Here is a 27,642-nt window from a genome sequence, read left to right on the forward strand (position 1 = left end):
ACGCCGGCGTACTTTCAAATTTCCTGCGTCGTATCTTTGTTTTGAATCCTCAAAACAAGATACGACAGCATCTGGGTTAGATCCGACAGGCGTACGTCTTCGTACGCCTTCGGATCTTAGATGCAATTCTTCGGCGTCCGCTGGGTGGCGTTCCCGTCGTATTCCGCGTCGAGTATGCAAATTAGCTATTTCCGACGATCCACGAACGTACGAGCGGCCGTCGCATTCTTTTACGTCGTTTCCGTTCGGCTTCTTTCGGCGTATAGTTAAAGCTGCTATTTGGTAGCGTACGCAATGTTAAGTATGGCCGTCGTTCCTGCGTTGAATTTGAAAATATTTTTTTTTGTTTGCGTAATTCGTCCGTGAATGGGGCTGGACGTAATTTACGTCCACGTCAAAACAATGACGTCCTTGCGACGTCATTTAGCGCAAAGCACGGCGGGAAATTTAGGGACGGCGCATGCGCAGTTCGTTCGGCGCGGGGACGCGCTTCATTTAAATGAAACACGCCCCCTACTCGCCGATTTGAATTACGCGCCATTACGCCGCGAGAGATACTCTACGCCGCCGTAACTTACGGCGCAAATTCTTTCTGGATTCAAAGCTACAAAAAGTAAGTTACAGCGGCGTAACGTATCTCACATACTCTGCACCCATGCAATTGTATGTGAATCTGCCCCAGTATGTTTACTACACTAGAGATAATTCAGACTATGAAGTGTGTTAACTCCAATGAAGAAACAAGCATTAAAGAAATGCTGAGACATTGATATAAGTTCATACAATGCGAGAGGACAATACTTTTTGAGAGTTTACTGGCTTAGGTTAGGCTGCTCACAACAGACAAGACTACCCTTAAGTGGATATCCAGGTAGTTAACCAGAAAAAAAAAAAAAAAACATGCACTAATAAAAGTAATTTATTAGTTTATGCTAAAAAAACAGCCAATGAATTTTGGGGGTCAAAAAACTCCCCTGTCCTGTTTACCACTATTAGTGAAAGTAAAAGAAATTATCAAAATATTGGGTTGTCCCCAGAAAAGTAATAGAGGGGAAATCTTCCAATAGGTACCCTAGTTCGGATGACCTGGGGGTCCCCAAGGAATTCCCTTGATTTACAGGGATTTCCTCTCACTTTCTGTTTGGCTATGGGACAGGAAGTGAAGAGAAATCTCTGCAATGGGACACAGATGACGGAAAAAAAACTGACAGGGGTTATAACCCCCCCTCTCTATACTAAAAAAAATACAATAATTGCCTATGGTTCTACTTTAACATGCCAGTAAAGTAAACTGGTTGTACAATGAATATATATTTTCTAGCCTGAACTTTAACCCAATTCATTCAAGGCATCAACTATCCCATATTAAGTCACTGGAACTAGCTGCTCCTAGGGCTGACTGCCTACAACCGATGACATCACATGTGATCCCCTAGCCATTTTGTTGACATTTTATATATTTTATTTTTACAACACTCCTGACAAACTCAGTTGGCACCCCAGTTTAGAAAGGCTTATGTAATGTTTCTGTGTATGCTAATCAATGCTAAAACCCTGTACACACGATGGACTGTTTTCATCGGTCAAACCGATTGTGTGTGGGTCCCATCGGTTTGTTTTCCATCGGTTAAAAAAAATAGAACATGTTTTAAATTTTTCCTATTGATAAAAAATATGATAGGAAAAAATGATTGTCTGTGTGGAAGTCCATGGGTCAAAAATCCACGCATACTCAGAATCAAGTCGACGCATGCTCGGAAGCATTGAACTTCATTTTTCTCAGCACGTCGTAGTGTTTTACGTCACCGCGTTTGGACACGGTCTGATTTTTGACCGATGGTGTGTAGGCAAGACTGATGAAAGTCAGCTTCATCGGATATCCGACGGAAAAAAATCCATCAGATTAGATTCCATCAGATATCCGATCGTGTGTACAGGGCTTTAGTGTTAACACAAAAGCATCATATACATGTTTGTGTGAATATATTTTAATTTTTTTTGCATTCAAGTTTAACAAACTTTATTTTTTAAAAGCACTCTCTTCCAATAATTTTTACAACACTGTACCAAATATCATTCTATTTTACTCACTCTATAAACTCACAGAGACTTGTTTATGAAGCAGGAAAAATGAAAAGGCAAAGCACATATTTTTATGTGCTAATGCATCGTCTTATCCAGCAGGCACACACATACATCAGTGTACCTTTTAGTAAGCTTTTTATTTTCTTCTATACAAACAGCACAAGAAACACATTTGCTGGCTCTTCATCTAGTATCACTTCCTTAAAGAACACCTGTACTTTGGTATACTGTAGTAAAAAGCATAATGCTGTGAAAGATGATGTAGTAGGCTTTAACAGTGATGAAGGTATGGTGTATTTTAGAAATATCTTATACTGTCATATTTAAAGCAAACCTATGTTTTGCCAATGCAAACAAAGGATTTGTTTTAAAAGGAGAAGTATGGCCAAAGCTTTTTTTGGCCATATTTCTCTTGTGGGTCAGAGGAGTGCACTTGCTTTTGTTCTCCTCTGACCCAGTCAGCTATTGCCTGCTCTCAGCTGAGGTACCAGAGCTGATTCAAGATCTGGAAGGAGGAAGGATTGTCAGAAAACACCTAGATGCCTGATTAACAGCTGGCTCTGCCTCTCAGGCCTCGTACAGACGACCAAACATGTCTGCTGAAACTGGTCCGCTGACCAGTTTCAGCAGACATGTTCGGTCGTGTGTACGGCCGACCGGACAGATTTCCAGCGGACATTTCTCCACCCGACCGTTTTCGAGTGGACACATGTTTCTTAGCATGCTAAGAAACATGTCCGCTGGAATCCTGTCCGTCGGATATGTTCGGTCGTCTGTACAGACTCACCGTACATGTCCGAGCGGCCGCCATCCCTCGCATGCGTCGAATCACTTTGACGCATGCGTGGAAGCATTGACCTTCCAGCGCCGCGCACGACGCCACGTCATCGTCGCGGCAACGGCGCGGACACGTCACCGCGCTGTCTGTCCGCGCGGATTTCTGTCTGATGGTGTGTACAACCATCAGACAGAAATCTCCGAGGGGACATGTCCGCTGAAAACGGTCCGGCGGACCGTTTTCAGCGGACTGTCCCCTCGTCTGTACGAGGCCTTAGAGTTGGGCTGAGAGCTGCAGCCAGCTGCTCCCACCCCCTCTCCTACCTGTCCCTCCAGTGAGCTCTAGTGGAGCAAAGTGGAGAACAGAGACTGACAGTCTCTGATCTCCGCTCTGAGCAGACAATCACATGGATTCTGCAGCATAGAGCTGAGTATGAATGTGTATTTTTTTATTCCATTATTATTCCCCACCCTAGCAGCACATAATGGGGCGCCCTAGCAGCACATGATACAACGGCGTATCTCCTGATCCGCCGTCGTATCTCAGAGATCCGACGGTCGGATCTATGCGACTGATTCATAAGAATCAGTTACGCATAGATCTCCCTTAGATCCGACAGGTGTAAGTGACTTACACCGTCGGATCTTAGGCTGAAATCTCCCGCCGGCTGCTAGGTGATGCTTAATTTTTTTACGCGACGAATATGCAAATTCCGATTTCCGCCGATTCAGAAACGAACGCCCGCCCGTCGCTTTTTTTTACGTCGTTTGCGTTCGGCTTTTTCCGGCGTATACTTACCCCTGCTATATGCGGCGTGTCCATTGTTAAGTATGGCCGTCGTTCCTGCGTTGAATTTGAAAATATTTTTTTTTTTTGCGTAATTCGTCCGTGAATGGGGCTGGACGTAATTTACGTCCACGTGAAAACAATGTCGGTCGCGAATACGGATAGACGTAATTTACGTTCAGGCCGAAACCAATGAAGTTCTAGCGACATCATTGGGAGCATGCGTACTGTGAAAAATCGCGGCCGGCGCAGGCGCAGTACGATCGGCGCGGGGACGCGCCTGATTTAAATAATACACTCCCCCTAGCCGCGGAATTTGAATTCCGCCGGGGGAGTTACGATCCGCCGGCGCAAGTTTCGAGGTAAGTGCTTTCTGAATACAGCACTTGCCTCAAAAAATTGCGCTGGCGGATCGTAAATAAGTTAGATTACGCGGATCTAAAGATCCGCTGATCTATCTGAATCTAGCCCAGTGACTTGTTTTGTTCTCCCTCTGCTCTGTTCACTTGCTGGGTACAGTGCAAATACCACTGCCAGGTATATAGGAATGTGTGACTCACTACTCTTTGCGGAGAGACTACTAGGACCACTGTAACCTTTGGTTTGAGTAACCTGGATTTTAAATAAAACATTCTCACTCTAAATGAGATAAATTGAGCAACAAAAATATTAAGGAAAGTTGCGTATGTACTGCTAGGGAGAGACTATAAAGTGAACCTTTTGCTTTATCCTGCATAAGCAAAGCACAAGTCTGCTCCAATGTGTATTTACAAGCTACGCAAGTCTTGTGTGCCTGCCAGCAAACTGCTTGTCAGTATGACTATATTGCAAGGATAGTTATCCAATATCATCCTACTTCAGTGTCAACCCTAACCCTTTAGAGCATCTATAAACAAAAAAGAGCAGAGCCTGAATGAAACCATTACAGGTCATATACTATATCAACTAACAGTATTAGTAGCACCCTAATTGTAATGGTGATTTTGTACCTTGTCTCACGAAGGTAAACATAGTTATTTTACATGGAATTGCTAACTCCATAATTTTACAGCAATCTTTAGCTCAAATGTTCAGCAGTTAAGTTTGTGCAGTATTTCATGTCAGCGACAAGATTGCCAACGGCAGTCTCTCTGCATTCACCTCTATTGCTTGGCTACAAATCGCTGAAGGAGAGCAATTCATAGCAGTGAACACAACATAGTGATGTAGCAAAAGTTTGACCTACCGTTAGCAATTACGTTGTTAGCTACAAATCACGGTTAATCCTTGCCATTAGCAATTTTCTGCAGCAACTAATCACTGCTACAAAATGGTTGTTGTGACATGGCTCTATAGGTGCAACAGTGTACCCTCATTTTTACTACAATAGACTTCAAAGGGGCTTGCGACCCATGGACAATCTTACACACAAACACACACAAAAAGCTGCGTGTAGATCCAGGTTTATCACTTTTTCTGTTATGACGCTGTGCTGCAGAGAGGAAAAAAGGTTAAAGTGCATGCATGCCAAGTAATGTGTGAGTGTAACCCAATGCATTGCTATTTTCTTAAAGCGGAGCCAAACCCATCGATTGAACAGTTTAAAAAAAAAACAGTTACATTCCCGTCACATGCTGGGAATGTAACTGTCACACTGGCAATGGCTTGTGCTCTCAACCAAACTGTAAAGCCATCAAAAGGCTGGTGTCATAACTGATCGCATGTGCATCATTATGGAAGTTAAAGGTCAAACAGAGCCTAAGATGGCAGCTTCCTTGGCTGAAAACAATAGGAGGGTTTAATAAAACAGACAAAAAAAAATGGTGTGCTTATTCAATAAAGTGAAAGACACCTAGTGAGTAAAATAATAACTAAAGTCCAAAAAAAATAATATGTGATATAATAATTGTGAACAAGATGACTTGTCAGTCCATATCTTAGAAGGGGACTAAATATCAATCCAACAACGAAAGGAATCAAAGAAAGAAAACCACCACCAATAAATATACAGATTGGCCGCTCACCTCCAGGTCTGATTAAAATGTCAAATTAGGCTCAACAGATAACTGATGGGAATCCTGCTAATATGTCTGCGAAGACACACTCCAATACCAAGCCAGAACACCATTTCGGGTATAATCGTAGTATCAGAACATCATAAGATCACCACTAAAAGTTCCAGCAGGTCTAAGCAGACTCGCTCCAATATACTTGCTGGTATAATGTAGTAAAGGATCCCTTAGTAGCTTCTTGTTCCCTAACCAGCAGTTCTTGGCAAGTTGATGGTCCAGGCATATAGATGGATCCCGACCATATAGTTGGGATCTTTGCCGAACCTGGACTGGCTGAGTGATGTCAGGTGACAGCAGGCTTTAGCCCACTGACAGAAGAAAACGGGTCAAAAAAACTTTGGCTATACTTCTCCTTTAAGACAACCACATGCACATAGATGAAAATCAGTTTTGGTTGGCTGATATATAGCAAGGAGTATTTTTTTATGAGAGTCCCAAAGAAATATTAAACTAGTGGGGGATTAAGCCTACCACACACATGAATAAAATAGCAATATTGGTGGCCTGGCACATTGCAAGCTTTTCCAAGTCAGAGCCATACCTGCCATGGCTCCTCTGTCTGATTGGCTTTGATTAAGTATAAAGGATATTGTTAAAGTGGTTGTTGGCTTTGATTAAGTATAAAGGATATTGTTAAAGTGGTTGTTAAGTCACTGATATTAAATGCCCCCATCCCCTCCGTATTATAACAATAAGTTCCCCTGCGCCTGTGTTATATAATAAATATGCTTATCTGTACCAATAACACATCGGCTCCCAGTGCTCAGATGCCTCCTCTCTCCTCTCCTCTGCCCAGCTGACAATTCCAGTGGGTGGGGCTGAGCACTGCCCCTGACGTCAGCCGGGGAGGAGATGAGAGAGAGAGAGCCGAGGAGTCACAAGATTGGAAGGAGCCGCTGTGTTATCGGTACAGATAAGAATATTTATTATATAACACAGACACAGGTGTAGCAATCACCCCCGAAGGAGCCGCTGGTTATAAATTGGGATGGCGTGTTACCTCTATGAGCACCTAGGGGTAGATAGATGAGAGCAGCAATGATGGAATGTCCAAACAGCAGGTGTCTTTCTTGTGCTTTTATTCTTGCCCAACACGGCAAACAGTAAATTTGAGGTAGATAGATGAAAGATGGGTGAGGAGGAGAATTGCAGATTCAGGCCTAACAGCAACGGAAACAATCCTGCTTCCAACGATACTTTCATTTCATCGCCACTCCAGCCGGAACCTTGAAAAGAAACAAGCCTCTGCCACAGACTTGGCAGAAATGAGAATCAGAGTGGAACCTCTGCCACAGGCCCCTTCTCTGTAATGTAGATAGTGAAGTAAATCTTGCTCAGTAATATTAATGCCCGAATCAACCTCAGGTAGTTTTCTTGTTTTGGGTCACCGACTGATAGGAGGCTAACTTCCACCCCTCAGTGTTCAGTTACCTCGATCCCCGGTGGATTGTCTAGGCCCTGTTGGACTGCCAGCCTCTCATTGGCGCTCCTCAGACGGGCTCCCCACCGAACAGCTATCTCGCTTGGGATCTCCTCAGAATTGGGGCCCAGTCGACTACTGGAGCCCCGCCACAGCTTTAGATGTTCCGGGCCAACATGGTCCCGGAACCAGGAACAGAACACCTTGTAGCACACGCACCCCGGCCTGGTAGGCCATATCGCCGGGGAGCCATGATGTGTGGTAGCCCTGAAGGTGGGCGCCACACCCTGAACAAGAACCCCGCCCAGGCCCCGGACTGGCCATAGGGCACACCGGGCATATGCCCAGTCGGCCGCAGCTGCCTGGGCCACATGTCAATTTCGGGCCTGACTGACTTCATTGGCAGCTGCTAGAGCCGGCCCTGCTCACCCGCTGCCGGCCTCTCTGCGGCCGGCTCCGCGGGGAGGGCCGCATCCATGTTCTTCTGGCCGGGGTCCCCAGTCCCCCCCGCTAGAAGCCGAAGCATCAATAGTCCGACTGACTATTCAGCTCAGCTGGAGGAATCCCATTCTGCCTGTCGCAAAGGTGTATCTGCAGCCACAGAGTCAGACACCAGGGTCTAGAGAAGACTGCTAAAACGTAAGTAACACCAGCCAGCCAGCCTGTTTGCAAAAAAATATGTTTTACACCTGCATTTACACAGCATGATAAGAGCATGCTTTGGTCTGGTCAATGGTCTCTTTTACACAGTAAAAAAGAGTGATGCTGAACTCAGGTAGTTTAGCATCACTCTTTACTGTGTAAAAGAGACCACTGACCAGACCAAAGCATGCTCTTATCATCCTGTGTAAATGCAGGTGTAAAACATTGTGTGCGAGGGACAATTCTTGGGCCCAAAAGGTGCATTTAAAGTGTATATATGATATTATAATTTTTTTTATTTTTGTTTGTAATTGTGGTATGTTTAGTACTGGTTGGCTGGGTAAGTGCAGTGTTAACAAAAAATCATATATACACTTTAAATGCATGACACCTTTTGGATTGTTTTAGACCCCTTTCACACTGAGGCGCTTTGCAGGCGCTATAACGCTAAAAATAGTGCCTGTAAAGCGCCCTGATAGAGCCGTTTTATTTACTCCAGTTTGAAAGCCCCAAGGGGGTAAACTGACCACGGTGTCAGGGCTCAGTAGCCATAATATATCGTGGTCAGTTTACAGGGGGGAGGGTATAGCCATGCCGGATCAGCCAGGTTTTTTAGGTGTTACAGGGAGCCAAATGACACAGCACAAGCATTGTGCTGTACACGTGCCTAATGGGAACAGGATTTATTTCTTTGGTTAACAAATGCTTTAAAGTGTTTGTGAACCCATATTTATAAGATATTTATAAGACTATGCCAGTCACTCTATTAGGCAGATACACAGAGGGAAAAGGCAGGAAGGAGGGGGTGAGGGGAAGAGAGGAGAGCAGAGGTGACAGCAGCGTATGATGCAGGGATGCACTCTGATAATGGTGGTCAGGGCTTAGCAGCCCTGATTTTCATTGTTCCTGTAGAGAGGGCATACAGGAAGTGGCAGATTCAGAGAGTTTTTTTTTACAGTTTAGAGGGGGGTATATTACACAGCACAAGCACTATGCTGTGTAATCTGCTTTAAGGGACCAGGATTTTTATTTTTTATTTTTTGGGGGTTAACAAACACTCAGAGAATTCCAATTCCTTCCTTGTACATTGTCGATTTAAGCATTTGTCCCCATATGACTCACGTGTTAAGCAGATGCAGGAACAAGTCTGAATTCTCCAGAGTTTACAAAATGATTAGACAACCTTGAGGTTACATTGAACAAATGCTGCACTCACAATGAAATGTTTTACTGGGGACATTGAGGACAAATGTGAAGAAAACACAGACAGTGATAAGAATGTAAGGCTAAACATAAAATGGTAAAGCAGTACAAATAATTTCCTCTGGCTTAATTCCAAATAAAATCAATACATATACTGTCACCCCATTCTAATGCTATAATAACTGCTTATACTTACGTATAATCATAAAGCTTTGCTTTCCATGTTCTATTACATATAATTATTTTAAGATATGAGAATTGTAAGAAGATGTTATTAGCACTGACATTATAAAAGTTACTTGTCTCCTTCTGCATGCTAGCAAGTAATTCTCCCTTTAATAAAAGCTGCTTAGCTCACATTTATATTCGAAGGTTATAAATACCATACAAATCAATTGCAACATTGTTTTCCATCGAAAGGAATAAAATAAACAATTTGTTCAGAAAGGGCTAGGCAGATATACAGGCTTATTAGAGTGTTTCACTGACCTTTCAGAGCCCTTGCAAATTGGATTAATAGACAGCTATAACTTTTCATAATGCCACTATATTAACTAAATGTGATAGCGTTGTGTTTCCAACATGTTTACTGTACAAAAGCCTAATGAAGACGAGTTTAGATTTTCCAGGGCAACTGTGCTTCCTCTACTTATTTGACTTTTGGTAATGCGTGAACATATAGAAGGTAAAGATGGCTAATTAGAGGAGTGAAAATCAGGAAAAGTATTGCACATCGTGCCATTAACACTTTTTTACAGTTGTGGTATTCACAGCAATCTCAGATGCATACAAGTGTACAGAAATTAAGGCAGCTTCAAAAAGGCATATACTAAATCAGTGGCGGCTGGTGCTCAAAATTTTTGAGGGGGCGCAAACGAAAAAAATAAATACAATTGCAGCCTCACTGTGCCCATCACATGCAGCCACTGTGCCATAAAACGCAGCCACTGTGCCATGCCACCAAATGCAGCCACTGTGCCATCAATTGTCACCACTGTGCCATGCAACACAGCAACTGTGCTATCAATTGTCACCACTGTGCCATGCCATCAAATTCAGTCACTGTGCCATCAATTGTCACCACTGTGCCATGCCATCAAACAGCAACTGTGCCATCAATTGTCACCACTGTGCCATGCCATCAAACACAGCCACTGTGCCATCAATTATCACCACTGTGCCATGCAACACAGCAACTGTGCCATCAATTGTCACCACTGTGCCATGCCACTAAATGCAGCCACTGTGCCATCAATTGTCACCACTGTGCCATGCCATCAAACACAGCAACTGTGCCATCAATTGTCACCACTGTGCCATGCCATCAAATGCAGTCACTGTGCCATCAATTGTCACCACTGTGCCATGCAACACAGCAACTGTGCCATCAATTGTCACCACTGTGCCATGCCATCAAATGCGGTCACTGTGCCATCAATTGTCACCACTGTGCCATGCCATCAAACAGCAACTGTGCCATCAATTGTCACCACTGTGCCATGCAACACAGCAACTGTGCCATCAATTGTCACCACTGTGCCATGCCATCAAACGCAGCTACTGTGCCATCAAAAGCAGCCACTGTGCCATCAATTGTCACCACTGTGCCATGCCATCAAACACAGTCACTGTGCCATGCCATCAAACGTAGCCACTGTTCCATCAATTGTCACCACTGTGCCATGCCATCAAACACAGCCACTGTGCCCCTCAATTGTTGCCACTGTGCCAATTGTCACCACTGTGCCCTTTAATTGTCACCACTGTGCCCCATGATGCCACTGTGCACATTGTCACCACTGTGCCCCATGATGCCACTGTGCCCATTGTCACCACTGTGCCCCATGATGCCACTGTGCCCATTGTCACTCACCACTGTGCCCCATGATGCCACTGTGCCAATTGTCACCTCTGTGCCCTTTGTCACCACTGTGCCCCATGATGCCACTGTGCCAATTGTCACCTCTGTGCCCTTTGTCACCACTGTGCCCCATGATGCCTCTGTGCCCATTGTCACTCACCACTGTGCCCCATGATGCCACTGTGCCAATTGTCACCTCTGTGCCCTTTGTCACCACTGTGCCCCATGATGCCACTGTGCCAATTGTCACCTCTGTGCCCTTTGTCACCACTGTGCCCCATGATGCCACTGTGCCCATTGTCACTCACCACTGTGGCCCATGATGCCACTGTGCCAATTGTCACCTCTGTGCCCTTTGTCACCACTGTGCCCCATGATGCCACTGTGCCAATTGTCACCTATGTGCCCTTTGTCACCACTGTGCCCCATGATGCCTCTGTGCCCATTGTCACTCACCACTGTGCCCCATGATGCCACTGTGCCAATTGTCACCTCTGTGCCCTTTGTCACCACTGTGCCCCATGATGCCACTGTGCCAATTGTCACCTCTGTGCCCTTTGTCACCACTGTGCCCCATGATGCCACTGTGCCAATTGTCACCTCTGTGCCCTTTGTCACCACTGTGCCCCATGATGTCACTGTGCCCCTTTCCCTGTAAAAAGCACTTACCTGAGGATTCCATGTCCTCCCTCGATGTCTTCTGCCGCTGTGGTGAAGCTTCAGCCAATCAGGTTCCTGATAACCAGAATCCGGGAACCTGATTGGCTGAAACGGCCGTTTGTCTTATGCAAGGAGCGCAGATTGCCTGCGCTCCGAGTATAGACATCCGAGAGCCGGAGAAAAGCCTACTAGAGCCGCTGGCTTTGATAGGCAGTTCCCCTCGGCCAACCAGCTGCCGCTATTCGGGTAACCGGCGTCCCACGTCCGGTTATATGAATAGACCAGGCAGCTGGCAACCAGCAATAACATACATTCGTGCATTTATGCATGAATGTGTGTTATTTGCGAGAGGGGGTGGCGCTGCAGCGCCCTCTATAGATGGCCGTCAGAACTGCGGTTAAAATGTCAAAATGACATTTTAGCCGAATAAAAGTTCTTAAAGGGCCTGTTTTTTTTTTTTTTTGTGTGACTGTGGGAGGGGGGGGGGGGGCGGCCCCCGTGCGTCCCTATGGACGGGCCGCCACTGTTAAATCTAAGCACAATGGGGTAGCGAATCTTTAGATCTGATTTACGGATCTGATTTACGTTACGCCGCCGCAAGTTTTTGAGGCAAGTGCTTTATTCAGAAAGCACTTGCCTGTAAACTTGTGGCGGCGTATCGTAAATCCCCCAGCGGAATTCAAATTTCGCGGCTAAAGAGGGCGTGTAAAATTTAAATCAGGCGCGTCCCCGTGCCGAACGAACTGCGCATGTGCCGTCTGTAAAATTTCGCAGCGTGCATTGCTCTAAATGACGTCGCTAGGACGTCATTGGTTTCGACGTGAACGTAAATTACGTCCATCCGTATTCAATTAAAGCAAACAACGTAAACAATTAAAAATTTGACCCGGGAACGACGGCCATACTTAACATAGGATACGCCGCATATAGCAGGGGTAACTATACACCGGAAAAAGCCGGACGTAAACGACGTAAAAAAAAAGCGCCGGGCGGTCGTTAGTTTCTGAATCGGCGTAACTCCTCATTTGCATATTCCTCGCGTATACAAACAGAAGCGCCACCTAGCGGCCAGCGTGAGATTGCAGCCTAAGGTTACGCATAGATTCCCTAAGATCCGACAGTGACTTACACCGTCAGATCTTAGGGAATTTATGCGTAACCTGATTCTATGAATCAGGCAAATAGATACGACAGCCGGTATCAGAGATACGATGGCGTATCAGGAGATACGCCGTCGTATCTTCTTTCTGAATCCGGGCCAATCTGTCTAAACAAAACAAATATTCCTATTTTGAGAAGAAAATACAATTTCCCAGTGACATTTTGCTAAAAAAACAAACAAACAAAAAAAAAACTACAACAAAAAACAACAAAAGCCCAGTAGTAGTACAAAAAAATAAGTGACTTTTGCTGCATGCTTACCACCTCACTGATGATGTAACCAACAGACTTTCTGTTGGCCAGCAACGGTTCTCTTCTGGGTTAAATGACCCCCTATTGTCATCAAATCCACTTCTTGTTAGTCTCTGGGGACATTTGATAATGCCAGCTTGGGCTCACATATCATTATGTTAGCCCTGCACCACATCATGTCAATGGTCTTAGGAATGTAGGCTTAAAGTGGTTGTAAAGCAATACGTTTTTTTTTTACCTTAATACATTCTATGCATTAAGGTGAAAACAATTCTGTGCTGTAGCTCCCCCCCAGACCCGCCTTTTTTCTTACCTGAGCCCAATCCGATCCAATGATGTACATAAGCACAATTGCTCCAGCCGCTGTCTCTCTCCTGATTGGACAGATTGATAGCAGCAGTCGATCAAAAGCTGTGAAATGGGAGCGAGGGGCATGTCAATGGACGCAGCAGTGGGACTAGGGAGACAGCCCGCACAGGTGCCCCAATGGAAAGAGGCTTTCTGTAGGGGCACCCAATGAAGAGGAGGGGCTTGAAGCGCTGGCGGGGGAGCCCAGAAGAAGAGAATCGGGGCTTCTCTCTGCAAGAGCAGGTAAATATAGGCATGTTTGTTGTTTAAAAAAAAATATTTGAACATTCACTATCACTTAAAAGCTGAACTCCGGGATAAGCAACTATTAACTACAAAAAAGAGGAGTGTACTTTTTTTTTTAACTTTTTTTACTAAAATCTTGGTGTGCTTTGTGTATTCCTCCCAGATCTGTGCAGCTATCCAGCATGAAACTTTGCATTTGTGTAGGAGCTTCCTGTATTAAAAATTAGCCACTGCTGCTCTCGCCAGAGGCATAACTAGAAACTTCAGGGCCCCAGTGCAAGAAATGATGAAGCCCCCCCCCCCCCGCAATAGCATAATCTTGATACTTTTTTTTAAGGGGTGTTGGGGGGGGGGGGCATCAGTGACAGCAGTGGTGGTGTTGAAGGGGGGTGGCAATGGTGGTGTTGGGGGGTGTGGCAGTGATAGTGTTGAGGGGTGGTAGCAGTGGTAGGGTTGAGAGGGGGTGGCAGTGGTAGTGTTGAGAGGGGGTGGCAGTGGTGTTGAGGGAAGGTGTCAGAGGTGATATAGTGTTGAAGGGGGTGGCAGCGGTGGTGTTGAGGGGGGTGACAGCGGTTGTATTAAGGCGGGTGACAGTGGTGTTGTTGAGGGGGTGGCAGCGGTGATATTAAGGGGGGTGGCAGTGGTGGTGTTTAGGGGGTGGCAGCAGTGGTATTAAGGGGGTGGCAGCGGTGGTGTTGAGGGGGGTGGCAGTGGTGGTATTAAGGGGGTGGCAGTGGGGGTGTTGAGGGGGGTGGCAGTGGAGGTGTTGAGGGGGGTGGCAGCGGTGGTATTAAGGGGGTGGCAGCGGTGGAGTTGAGGGGGGGTAGCAGTGATGGTATTAAAGGGGTGGCAGCGGTGGTATTAAGGGGATGGCAGCGGGGGTGTTGAGGGGCGGTGTCAGCGGTGGTATTAAGGGGGTGGCAGCAGTAGTGTTAGGGGGGTGGCACCTACGCGGCGTATCAATAGATACGCCAGCGTAACTTCTTTGTGGATCTGGCCCTGTATATGTAGCACTACCGTCAAAGGAGCTGCTGGTTTGTTTTGTGTGGCATGTTACCTCATAGCTCCTCCACCGTCTAGGGGTGTATGATGCATATAGCAGTAATGGAATGTCCACGACAGGTGTCTTTTTCTGTGCTCTTTATTACCCAGCCGGGTAAAAACAACAAAACTTGTGGTGAAGAGTAGAGGTGAAGCAGAAGGAGAAGTAGCAGATTCAGGCGTAATAGTAGGGAAACAGTCCTGCTTCCAACAACACTTAGGCCCCATACTCACGAGCAAACATGTCTGCTGAAACTGGCCCGCAGGCCAGTTTCAGCAGACATGTGTGGGTCGTGTGTGGGCGAATTCCAGCAAACATTTGCCCGCCGGGCCTTTTCCCAGCAGACAAATATTCCTGGACTTGTTTTAAAACAGTCCGCTGGAATTCTGCCCGCTCGGACATGTACGGTCGTCAGTACAGACCTACCGTACATGTCCAGGCGCCCGCCGTCCCTCGCATGCGTCGAATGACTTCGACGCATGCGTGGAAGCATTTTAAAGGCGGGCCGCCCACGTCGCCGCGTCATTGTCGCGGCGACACCGCGTCATCGACGCGGCGACACCGCGGACACGCCCCGCGTATTGTTTACGCGCGGACTTCTGTACGATGGTGTGTACAACCATCGTACAGAAGCCCTCTGGCAGACATGTATGGTGAAAACGGTCCGACGGACCGCTTTCACCATACATGTTTGGTCGTGAGTACCCGGCCTTAGTCTTCTTCGCCACTCCAACCGGAGTGGGTATAGCGTACCTGGACAGGCCTCTCTCACTGACCTGGCAGCCAGAGTATCACTCGGAAAGTCTCTGCCACAGACCCTCCTTAGGATTGAAATAACCGAGATAACTTTCCTCAAAAGACTTTGGTGTGGATCTCCTTCAGGTAGTTAGTTTGCAGGTTACCGACTGATAGGAGACCAACCTCTCAGTACCTGGTTACCTTGATCCCCAGTGGATTGTCGAGACCCTATTGGATCGCCAGCTTCTCTTGGCTCTCCTCAGATGGACTCCCCCCCGCCCTACATGGTCTGGAATGTGGGTAGGCCCTATGCGTTCCTCCGGTACAATGCAGAATTGCAATTTTCCCTAGAGTGCAGCTTTAAAAATAACTGGCCAGTATGTCTGCTCTGATTGAATGGGTCTCAAATAACTACTGATCAGGCAATGAGCATGCATATCTTTAACATGGCTTACTCACATTCTTATGTTCAAAAAGTGAACACAGCAGGACAAATGTTCAAATTATGCCTATTTATTTCTGCCACCTTTTTATAATTTTCATTTTAACTTTATGTAAAACTGTATAAGTTAACTAGTATTATGATATAAGGTATATATAAGTCAGGTTAAATTAAAAGAACAATAGTCCTTCTTAAAGGAAGCCAGACACACTAGGCATTCTGGATGATACTCCACAAGTGTGTAGACCCACCACTATATACCGGGTAACTTTCACTTGACAACCAGATGGTACATCCCCAAAGTACCAGGAGGGAGAAAAAAACAAAAACACAGAGGTGATCAAATACTACCAAAAGAAAGCTCTATTTGTGGGGAAAAAAATTATTAAAATTTAATTTGGGTACAGTGTTGCATAACCGCGCAATTGTCATTCAAAGTGTGACAGCGCTAAAGCTGAAAAATGGCTTGGGCAGGAAGGGGGTCAAATTGCCCAGTATTGAGGTGAAGAGACATGCTGGGGGTTATTTACGAAAGACAAATCCACTTTGCACTAAAAGTGCAAAATGCACTTGAAATTGCACTGAAAGTGCACTCGCTGTAAATCTGAGGGTAGATCTGAAATGAGGGGAAGCTCTGCTGATTTTATTATCCAATCATGTGCAAGCTAAAATGCTGTTTTTTATTTTCCTTGCATGTCCCCCTCGGATCTACAGCCACTGCACTTCCAACTGCACTTTCAGTGCAATTTCAAGTGCACTTTGCAGTTGTAGGGCCAGATTCACATAGAGATACGACGGTGTATCTCCTGATACACTGTCGTATCTCTGACTTAGGCCGGTCGTATCTATGCGACTGATTCATAGAATCAGTTACGCATAGATATGCCTAAGATCCGGCAGGTGTAACTGTGTTACACCGTCGGATCTTAACTTCAATTTAAAAATGGCCGCTGGGGACGTTCTCGCTGATTTACACTGAGAAATATGTAAATCAGCGAGATACGTCAATTCACGAACGTACGTGGGCCCGACGCAGACGCAATCGTTTTCCCGGCGTATACTTACCCCTGCTTCTATGAGGCGCAGCCAATGTTAAGTATGACCGTCGTTCCCACGTCGAATTTTGTTTTTTTTTACATCGTTTGCGTACGCCGATTCTCAAACGCGCTGGACGCAAGTTACGCTCACGCCGAAACCAATGACGTCCTAGCGACATCATTGGGAGCAATGCACGCCGGGAAAATTTGCGGACGGCGCATGCGCATTTAAATCGGCGCGGGGACGCGCCTGATTTAATTAGTACACTCCCCCTATTGAATTTGAATTCCGCCGGGGGATTTACGATCCGCTGCCGCAAGTTTGGAGGTAACTGTTTTGTGAATTACCCACTTGCCTCTCAAACTTGCGGCGGCGGATCTTAAATCACATAGGTCACGCGGATCTAAAGATCCGCTGATCTATGTGAATCTAGCCCGTAGTTTGCACTTCTAGTGCAATGTGGATTTGCCTTTAGTAAATAGCCCCCACAGTGTATGTTAATAAACAAGAAACAGCCCTGCAATGTACAGCAAAGTGTAGTCATGAGTATTCAGGTCAGTGATAAGGCATACCTCCCAACTTTTTGAGATGGGAATGAGGGACACCTATCAGCACAAGTATGCAGGCATAGGACACCCCCCCTGCCACACACCCAAAAAAATAAAAGATTTGGAATTTACAAATGCAGCAATTTATACATCAGATGAAAGGGTTAGCGCTGAAAAACACTTTTTGATAGATAAAAAGTGCATTTTATATACAGCTATATAGATCAGACCAAAATGAGGGACAAATGAGGAGGAACGAGGGACAGAGGGACTTTGTTCCAAATCAGGGACAGTCCCTCGAAGGGTAGTCTCCATAGTATACTAAAAAAATCAAAAAGAGAAATACATCCTCACATGTAGTGCGCATGTGGATGCATAATGATAACACGCATGCCACGTCCTAAACAAGTTTTGTAAAGAGAAAATGGACTAGGGGCTAGTCATGGACTTTACGGGCATTATATGTTGGTAAAAATACAAGTCAGCACCAAAGTGGATTTTATATAAAATCCACTTTGGTGCTGACTTGTATTTTTACCAACATATAATGCCCGTAAAGTCCATGACTAGCCCCTAGTCCATTTTCTCCATAGTATACTAGGCCTTCAGCTAACCAAATGAATTTGGACACCATTAAAAAATAAACAGCTCAAAGTAAAAATTGCCCTATTTTTTAGCTGTTTAAAAGCACCTGGATTCCTTAGGGGTCATGCAACCCCCCTGCCCCCATCCCCTCACTATCCTGGCAGTATGCAGGAATTTTAAAGGGAATTTTAAAGGGACCCTAATCTATTGTATGTAATCTAATGTATTCTTAACCCAAATTCTTAACCCCCGTCTTGATCACTTTTACATGGTGTGGAAGAGGCCCCCCACATCCACTGCCTGCCGCCTTTCCCAGGGCTCTCCCATTCCACCTGTTGTATCAGAAAGGCATTGAAGAGTGGAAGAAGCGTTCTTCTGTGATGTAAGAAACTGAAAGTGATGAGGATGTTTTCACTTTTGGCTTTGGTTGTTTACTAGCTGTTACTGACTAGTGTAGCAGTCAAACTAATCTCTGTTTGATTGGATGCTTTGGATGGCAGAGGAGGGATCAAGAGTCTAATAGACCCCATATCTCTCAATAAGGAGGACCTATCACTGCCCAGTTATCACAAGGGATGTGGCTTATTCCTTGTTAGAGCAATAATACACTATAGTTTGTCGCCATTCCAGGTGCGTGTACAATTTTAAAACATTATATATTCCTTTGATGAAGTCACGTGATGTGACGATACGCATCAGGATTGGAGCATTAGGTACATTTACAGCTGACGGAAGGATACGAGCTCGGCGCTCGTGGTTTGCTGCACTTTCTTCCATTATAAATGTGAGTTTGTTTTTTATATTGGTGGTTTAATAAACTGCTTTTACTATGGGATTACGCTATGGGCACCTCTCTTTCTTAATTTACTTCATATATATATATATCGAGCCTGGGCTGGAGAGAGTTTGGATTTCAAGGCAGCGTAAGGACTGTATGCAAAGGCTTACAAACTCAGCGTTCGTGGATTGTTGCCCCTGTTATATTCTCAAAAAATGAGTGCATCTCTGTTGGGTCAGCTGCCATCCATTCCTCTCTTGTCTATCATACGGAATTGTGCCATGAGCCTTTCTATGCTTTTTTCCTATGTTCACACTCACCATTGAGAGTTGAAAAAGACCAAGACCACCATAGACAGGAATACATCATTGCATCCTGCACCTGAGACCATTTATGCCGTATACCTTACGGTAGTAAGGTGAGCGGCTTGCAGACACACAGGTGTCATCACTGAAGATCCTAGGTTTTCAAGCACTTATCCTTTTCTCTGGTGATGGGATTGATCTTACATACCTGACACGGATTTTTGTTGGACTTACTTTCCACCACTTTGTACTGTGCAACAGACATTTCCACTGGATCACTGTTTCATTTTATTTCTTTTTTTTTTTTTATGTGGTTATGTTTCTTTTATGTTTAATTATGGTCTATCCAATTACAATATCCTCTGATCTTATCCTATCTTATTGATTATGCTAAAGCCCCTCATCAGCTCTTCTAAGCCTTCTATCTATAGTTTAAAGGCCATGCATTGCAATTATGTCTTAAAAAAAGTTAATTCTACACACAAAATGACTAGGAACATAAATCCCAAACCTGCAGAATTCACCTCGAACCCAGGGGCCCATGGTCTCCAAACTGCGGCCTGGGTGCTGGATACGGCCCTTTGCGTGCTTTTATCTGGCCCTTGAGGCACTATTTTATTCACTGTCAGGAAAGAAGGGCACAATTCCTCCCAATGACACCAACGATGGGGCACAATTCCTACCAATGACACCAATGATGGGGCACAATTCCTACCAATGACACCAATGATAGGATACAATTTGTGTCAATTCCCGGTGCCCACAGTTCGTCCCCCCTAAAGTCTGAATGACAGTAAACTGGCCCTTTGCTAAGATAGTTTGGAAAATACCTGCCAATGACACTGATTCCTGCCAATGACACCAATTATGGGGTAACATTTCTCCCACTGACAACAATGATGGGGGATTGTTTGATGCTAGGACATTTTGCACTCCCGGTGCCCGCAGTCCGCCCCCTAAAGTCTGAAGGACAGTAAACTGGCCCTTCGTTAAGAAGGTTTGGACACAATTCCTGCCAATAGCACCAATTCCTGCCAATGACACCAATGATGGGGTAACATTTTTCCCACATTTTTCCCACTAACACCAGTGATGGTGGATTTTTTGATGCTAGAACATTTTTGCACTCCCGGTGTCCACAGTCCCGCCCCCTAAAGTTTGGGGGATTTTTTGATGCTAGAACATTTTGCACTCTAGGGTGTCCACAGTCCCGCCCCCTAAAGTTAAGTTTGAAGGACAGTAAACTGGCCTTTTGTTAAGAAAGTTTGGACACAATTCCTGCCAAATACACCAATTCCTGCCAATGACACCAATGATGGGATAACATTTCTCCCTCTGACACCAATGATGGGGGATTTTTTGAGGCTAGGACATTTTGCACTCCCAATGCCCACAGTCCAGCACCCCTAAAGTCTGAAGTACAGTAAATTGACCCTTTGTTAAGAAAGTTTGGACACAATTCCTGCACATGACACCAATTCCTGCCAATGACACCAATGATGGGGTAACATTTCTCTCACTGACACCAATGATGGGGGATTGTTTGATTGCTAGGACAGTTTGCACTCCCGATGCCCACAATCCAGCACCCCTAAAGTCTGAAGGACCATAAATTGGCCCTTTGTTAGGAAAGTTTGGAGACTTCTGTTTTAAGCAAACCTGAACCTCATACTTATTCATGCACTAAAAAAACAACAAATAAGCCTGATAAAATATTCATATTTCACTATGCTAATAATTACACAGCCTCTGCAATGGCAAAATGCCAGCTTTCCTTTTTAGTAAGGAATCTGCCATGAGCTAATTAGCGTTGCTCTGTATGGATCTCACTATAAAACAAATTCACATATTGGGATGCACTGTCAGTGGGCGTCCCTTTCTTAAATTGGACAATGTTGTCATGAGTATTTATGTAAGAGGGGCCTGTATGGCAATGAAACAGAATCATTGCATCCCGGCCTATCTGGCAGCAGTGAACACTCAAATCCATTTTATATGATACAATAATGAGACCCACACATCACATTTCAAGACTTACAGCTGTCATTAAAATATGTTACAGTCTTTATACGGTCCCAGTGTCATTTCTAGAGTAACCCTTTGCAGCTAAAGAAGGATAAAGCCCCCCCCCCCCTTTCCACATTCAGCTGATCTATTTTTTATCAAATAAATATATGTAAACTATATTTCTATGCCATAAAATAACAATGAGCAAGCTCTGTATTATTTTCTTGGCATTGTGACTTTTCAACTACGGATGCCAACACTGAAAAGCTGACATGCACTGCAGAATTAGATCCTGCTGCAGATGCATGCTGTAAGGGAAAAAACAAAAATGCTCATACAGAATTGAAATGGACTTTAGAATACAGCCTCCAGCAAAAGGTAAGCACATCACTTTTGTCATCTAAAAATAAAGCAGTCCTTTTAAATACCAGGGCATTAATATTCCCCCTATCTTTAGCATGAAGGACACTGCAGTGGTACTAAATAGCTCTTTCTTCGTCGGGGAGCAATACTTCATTCAGTACAGAGATAATAATGGAAATATATATTAAACCTAAGCTGCTTCTTTGTTATAAAGAGCTGACGACTTATACTAATGCAAACTTAGCAAAAGTAATGAGAGGTTAAAAGGGGGGGGGGGGTTGTAGGGTCAATGCAGCATAATATGATACAGAGAAGCAGGATGCAAACAGCAACATACTGTATTGTATATCACATAAAGCCCTGAAAACAAATTGGCGTGCCTTACTTTGGCCATAGTCTTACCATGGACGTGAATGATCCTGTCGTTGTACACCGGGGAGTTACTGCCATGATGATCAGCCCAACAGAAAGAGATTAGCACCAGGAAAAGTACCCTCTTCATCTTCGGATACCAAATGGATTTTCTTCACTGAAAAATCATAAGACAGAAAAAAAAAAGAGGCTTGTGAAAAGTAGAAAAGCTTCAACGTCTGTGCTGCTTCTGCTGCCTAACTTGTTCCAGCATTCCCATCAGTGGGGAAATCCTTGACAACATTGCTTGTCCTGTTCTGCATTAGAGAAGTTACTGCAACTGATACATGACGAGGTAAACCATCAATTAACTATAGCAACCGTAAAGTGACACATAATAATATACATGACTACTTTTGCTCATCCTGAATGTTTTAATGAAGTGGCTAACAATAAAATCCTGCTTAATTACACATACCAGAGCAGCAATATTGATTGCTTCTGTTAAATGAAACATCTTTCGGCCGAGCAAAAGGTCAATACTATTTGAAATAGCCGTTTAACCGCAGTGGCACTTACCATTTTAACCTGACATATATTACGGCGTATAAAACCATGCGTTTATACAGCATGATAGGACTCTGTGCTAGCACTGCAGTTGTGCAGATTGATTCTTCAATTCGCTGCTACCTAGAAATGCTGACATGCTTATTCAAGGTGCACAGCCAGACTCTGCAAAGCAGCTGAGAGGCTCAGTAGACTGCAGAGGGATCTGGAACCACTGGGTATTAATTGGGCAAATGAGAATAAAATGGATTAATAATGTGCTTTAAAACATATACAATTTACAAGGTAGCTTACAGAGACTGCAGAATGTGCTAAGAGTATAATAAAAATGAGCTACATTTCAAAAGTAGCTGGGAACGTTTTTAGTGCTAAGCTGATCAAGTTTGTGTCTAAATTATTTTTTATATTCTCAACTGCTTAAAAAAATAATGAACTAATAAATGCCTTTGGCCAGCCAGCATTTAAATAATTTAATATTTTTTTCTCCATTGTTTCTTGGCAAAGAAAGATGAGTTTGAGAACGCAATTAATCTAATGACGACTTATCGGGACACTGAATATAATGAATCTAATTTACTCCCACGTGGTACTTAAAGGTTATTTTTGTATGTGTTCACCCCTTCTAACTATGGGCCAGTAATACTTATGAAGCAAAGCTGACATGAAAGAAAATTTGATTAAGCCCCCTAGGTGATATGGCATGTACTGTCATCATGATTAAATAATGCCCGGTAGGCATTGTAAAAATAATTATTTTGTAGGATGTTTTTACCAAAGAGTTCCTGTCTGTCTTTTTTTTCTAATGAACTTAGTGGCCTTAAAGAGGTACTGAACTAAAAATAAATGGTGCCTTAAAAGGCATGCAGAGGGCAACGGGTTAATTAGCAGCATTGCCTGTGGTCTCCCTACAGTTGAAATGCCATGTCTTGTTTTACATTGGATGGAGCAGACATTTTGGCCTTTGTTTCTTCTTGTCAGAAGCTCCAGCAAGGTGAACAGCGAGTCGAACAGTACTTGCATCACCAAATCTCACTCCAAATCTGGTGAGACTAGTGTCACAGGTTGCAGTGCCATAGATCTAACACTGCAGATACATATTTATGAGGCTGAAGGCATACAATGCCTAGGCACTCTCACATACAACGAAGGGCCCTGCTATTTTTTAGGAGGCATTCAAAGCAAAGGGGTACATTTTTCAGGTAAATGTAAAGTCTTAATTGTCATTTTTAAATCACAAACATGTTATTCTTACCTACTCTGCGCAGTAGAATTGCACAGAGTGGTCCCCGGTCCTCCTAATCTGGGGTCCCCCTCCTGGCTCTTCCTCTTCTCTACGGATTCCTATAGGAGTGCACATGTGAGATCGATCCTGAGACATGCTGCCTGCATCCATAGACATAGATACAGAACAGTTCTGCCCAGGATTTGACTTAGGCCCACGTACACACGCTCAGTCAAAACCGATGGAAACGGACTGAAGGACCTTTTTATCGGTCCAAACCAACCGTGTGTGGGCCCCATCGGTCAGTTATCCTTCGGTCCAAAAATGTAGAACTTGCTTTAAAATTCAACCGATGTACGCCTAACCGATCGGTCAAAACTGATGGTTAGTATGCAAAAGCATCGGTTAAAAACCAGCGCATGCTCAGAATCAAGTCGACGCATGCTTGGAAGCATTGAACTTCATTTTTCTCTGCACGTCGTTGTGTTTTACGCCAACGCGTTAGACTCAATGTTTTTTTTAACTGATGGTGTGTAGGCACATCAGACCATCAGTCAGCTTCACTCGCGCAAATGCTCCCGATGCTTCACCCGGTACTTTTTTTTTCCAGAGAGAGAGCGGGCGGAGAGGGGGCGGAGAAAGCGGAGCAGAGCATTCCTCAAAGAGAAAGCCAAGCCCCCCCCCACGCCGCTGTCTAGTTGATCAGCGTGGGGAACATTACAGCTTTCATTTGAATAGCTGTGTGTTCTCCCGCCGCGCCTCGTCATATATAGCCCCTCTCCCTTGTCCAGGCACTTTGATAGACAGATCACCCATCCAATCCTGGGATGGGTGATCTGTCTATTAAAGTGCCCGGACAAGGGGAGGGGCTATATATGACGCGGCGGCGGCGGGAGGGCTTGGCTTTCTCTTTGGGGACTAGGCGGCATTTGTGGGGACATGGCTGCATATTTGTGGGGACATGGCTGCATTTGTGGGGACATGGCTGCATTTGTGGGGACATGGCTGCATTTGGGGACATGGCTGCATTTGGGGACACATTTTAAAAAAAGTATTGGTAATCGGTATCGGCGAGTACATGAAAAAAAGTATCGGTACTTGTACTCTGTCCTAAAAAAGTGGTATCGGGACAACCCTACTCATAATTATTTTATGTTTGATGGGGGCTATTATCTCCAGAAATGCGGGGCCTCTATGGGGGCCAAATTTTCGCCCTCGCTTGCCAACCTATACATGGGTTGGTGGGAGAGGTCCCGCATTTTTGGACATGATAGCCCCCGCGGCTTTGATACGTTTTTTTTTTTATGCTGCTACATTGACGACCTGCTTTTTGTGTCAACAGATGGACAGGCCAATTTAGATGAATGGTTCACATATTTTAATCATAACTCTTTGAATCTCCAGGCAATCTGCAGGCAGTCTCCATTGACTTCCTGGATGTCAGGTTGTCTGGTTTGAACGGTGTGGTAGAAACAAGCCTTTATAGGAAACCCACAGCAGGGAATGCCCTCTTGAGAGCCGATTCTGGCCATTCTAGCCAACTCAAACGGGTGTTTAGCAAGACTGAGAATTACTCTTTGGAGGCTAATCTCATGTCACAGCGTTTTAGTGACCGGGGTTACCCCCCCAAGGCCATCAACAGGGCACATATTGCCGCTGATGCCATTCCTAAAGAAACCAATTGGCTTAATTTTAAGGGTACATTTAAATGCGGCTCAAAAAACTGCAATTACTGCAAACACATTAAAACAGGCCAGCTAGTTCATTCTGGGTCCACCAACAAATCTTTCGATATCCAACATTTCATTAATTGTAACACCAAGTACATTGTCTATGTCATCAACTGCGATTCATGCCACCTCCAATACGTGGGGCGGACCATCCGCAGATTGAGGGATAGATTGTATGATCATCTCTACGACATAGGCAAAAACAAAAACACAAATGTGGCTAGACATTGAAATGACATACATTCTAAGGATACCTCCAGTCTTTCTATCCAGGGCATTGAGAAGATCCATACTCCCATCAGAGGGGGTGACAGGTCCAGAATTCTGTGCAGGCGAGAGGTTTACTGGATATTCAAATTACATACTAGAATACCGGCGGGGATGAATTTCGAATGGGATGTTTCCCATTATTATGATTAATTCCCTTTGTCTATCCCTCCTTGTTATTTCCCCGCCTTCCCCCTTGCCTGCACAGTGTCCTGACATATACATATATCCTTCTATACATATCTCCTGTTTGACAGGTTTGATGTAATGTCTATCAATTGTGCATGTCATCTCTATTCACATAATGCCTGCACAGTTGCACAGTATCCTGATATATACACTATTAGTGTCACATATTACACACTTTGGTTGATGTCCTCCTTGTGTAACTCAGTTTTAGTAGTTAAATATTTTTTTTCATTAGGCGTATAATATGTTTATGGTGTTTTTTCTCAAATATGAGGGTTTTCACCTGTAAAGCCCCATACACACTATCAGTTTTTCTGCAGGTTTTCTCTTCAGGTTCACCCAAACCATCTAATATGAGGTCAAACCTCAAGAGTTTCAATTTGAATGCAATCAGGCCGGCCCTTGCACTACATGGTTTTGGTAAATCTGAAGAGAAAAACCTGCAGGAAAACTGATAGTGTGTATGGGGCTTAAGTCACAGCTTATAAATATATGTACCGTATTTATCGGCGTATACCGCACACTTTTTTGCCCTTAAAATCAGGGCAAAATCGTGGGTGCGCGATATACGCCGATACCCGCTTCCCGCGCTGAGTTTGAACTGCGCCACCGACATATACCGAGCGCAGTACACTCGGGTACATTCGGCCAGGCTCGCGGTCACGCTCTGTGATGCTTCCTAGCCTTTAAGCGTGAGAAGCCAAGCGTGGCCGAATGTGCCCGAGTGTACTGCGCTCGGTATATGTCTGCGACGCAGTTCAAACTCAGCGCGGAAGGAGGGGATTTGACTGAAAGACAGCGCGGGAGGACACCACCGAGGCCGCAGACGAACGTCGGACTGGACAAGGCCACCGATGGACGCCGGGCAAGACACCAACTAGGGGCATTCAAACTGTAATTTTTATTTTCTAAAATTTCCCTTTTAGGTTGGGGGTGCGCGCTATACGAGGGTTCGCGCAATACCCCGATAAATACGGTACATTCTGTATTATATGTAATGTGGTCTAATAATGTGGTCTATATGATTTTCCAATATGGTTTTTCATGGTTTAATCTAGCTTGCTCATATATAGATTATCTTTGATAATTGTACTTCATATACATTTTGATTTATTGATTTATCTATATCCACACATCTATATACATACGTTTAGATTACTTTATACATCTCTGCTATTTTATGTTCATATTTTCCCATGATATTACCATCTATATATATGCACATACAAATTCATACATGTATATATGTATATATATATACACATAAAATCTCTTTACTATAGCTTCATCTGCATATGACCACATTTTTTGTATGTTTACTTTATTACATTATATATATTTTTTCCATTCACATACATATATTTTTTATTTACAGATGCATAATATCACATTACTATTTTTAGTATACTTCATGTATAGCCATGCGCACTTTATTAATATAATTACTCTAAATGAACAAAATAAAAATTAAAAGTTCCGGCACCTCCAGCACTGAATGTATGTAATAGAAACGGGTGTTGGAGTCTACTGATGCTGGCTGTTGGGAATCTCTTGTCACTGGGTGATCTATTGTTGCTGGGGGTAAATTGTTGCTGGGAGGTATCTACTTCTGGGGGGGGGGGTCTGTTGTTGAGTGATGGGTCTATTTTTGCTGGATGCTGGAGGGCCTATTGGTTCTGGCTGCTAGGAGATCTATTGGCGCTGACAGGGATCTATTACTGCTGGGTGGTATTTGTTGCAGAGAGTTGGTTGTTGCTGGGTAGGGTTTATTATTGCATGTGGATATTTTGTCATTGGGTCTATTGTTGCTGGCTGCAAGGAATCTATTTAACAGCTTCTTTTGCTATCCCTAACAAATTCCATACAAATTACTTAGCACCACAAAAAGATACTTGGTTCTGTATTCTCTAAAAGGGGGCAGTACTAGGAGGTGGGTAGCTGGGTGCAATAAAGGTGCTCAGAGGTGGGTAGGGGGCA

General features: G+C 44.4%; 1 protein-coding gene across 3 annotated transcripts in view; it reads right to left on the reverse strand.

Moving 5' to 3' along the window:
• Positions 1–27,642, reverse strand: part of HAPLN1 (hyaluronan and proteoglycan link protein 1) — a 134,373-nt gene that overhangs the window by 17,112 nt on the left and 89,619 nt on the right. For all 3 annotated transcript variants that reach the window (XM_040341718.1, XM_040341712.1, XM_040341706.1), the window contains one exon: positions 21,742–21,868. In XM_040341718.1, coding sequence (XP_040197652.1) covers positions 21,742–21,841 — 100 coding nt within the window. In that variant the 5' untranslated portion in view covers positions 21,842–21,868. The remainder of the gene's footprint in view (positions 1–21,741; positions 21,869–27,642) is intronic.

This window comes from Rana temporaria, chromosome 1, assembly GCF_905171775.1.
Source record: "Rana temporaria chromosome 1, aRanTem1.1, whole genome shotgun sequence".
Classification (NCBI taxonomy): Eukaryota; Metazoa; Chordata; class Amphibia; order Anura; family Ranidae; genus Rana; species Rana temporaria.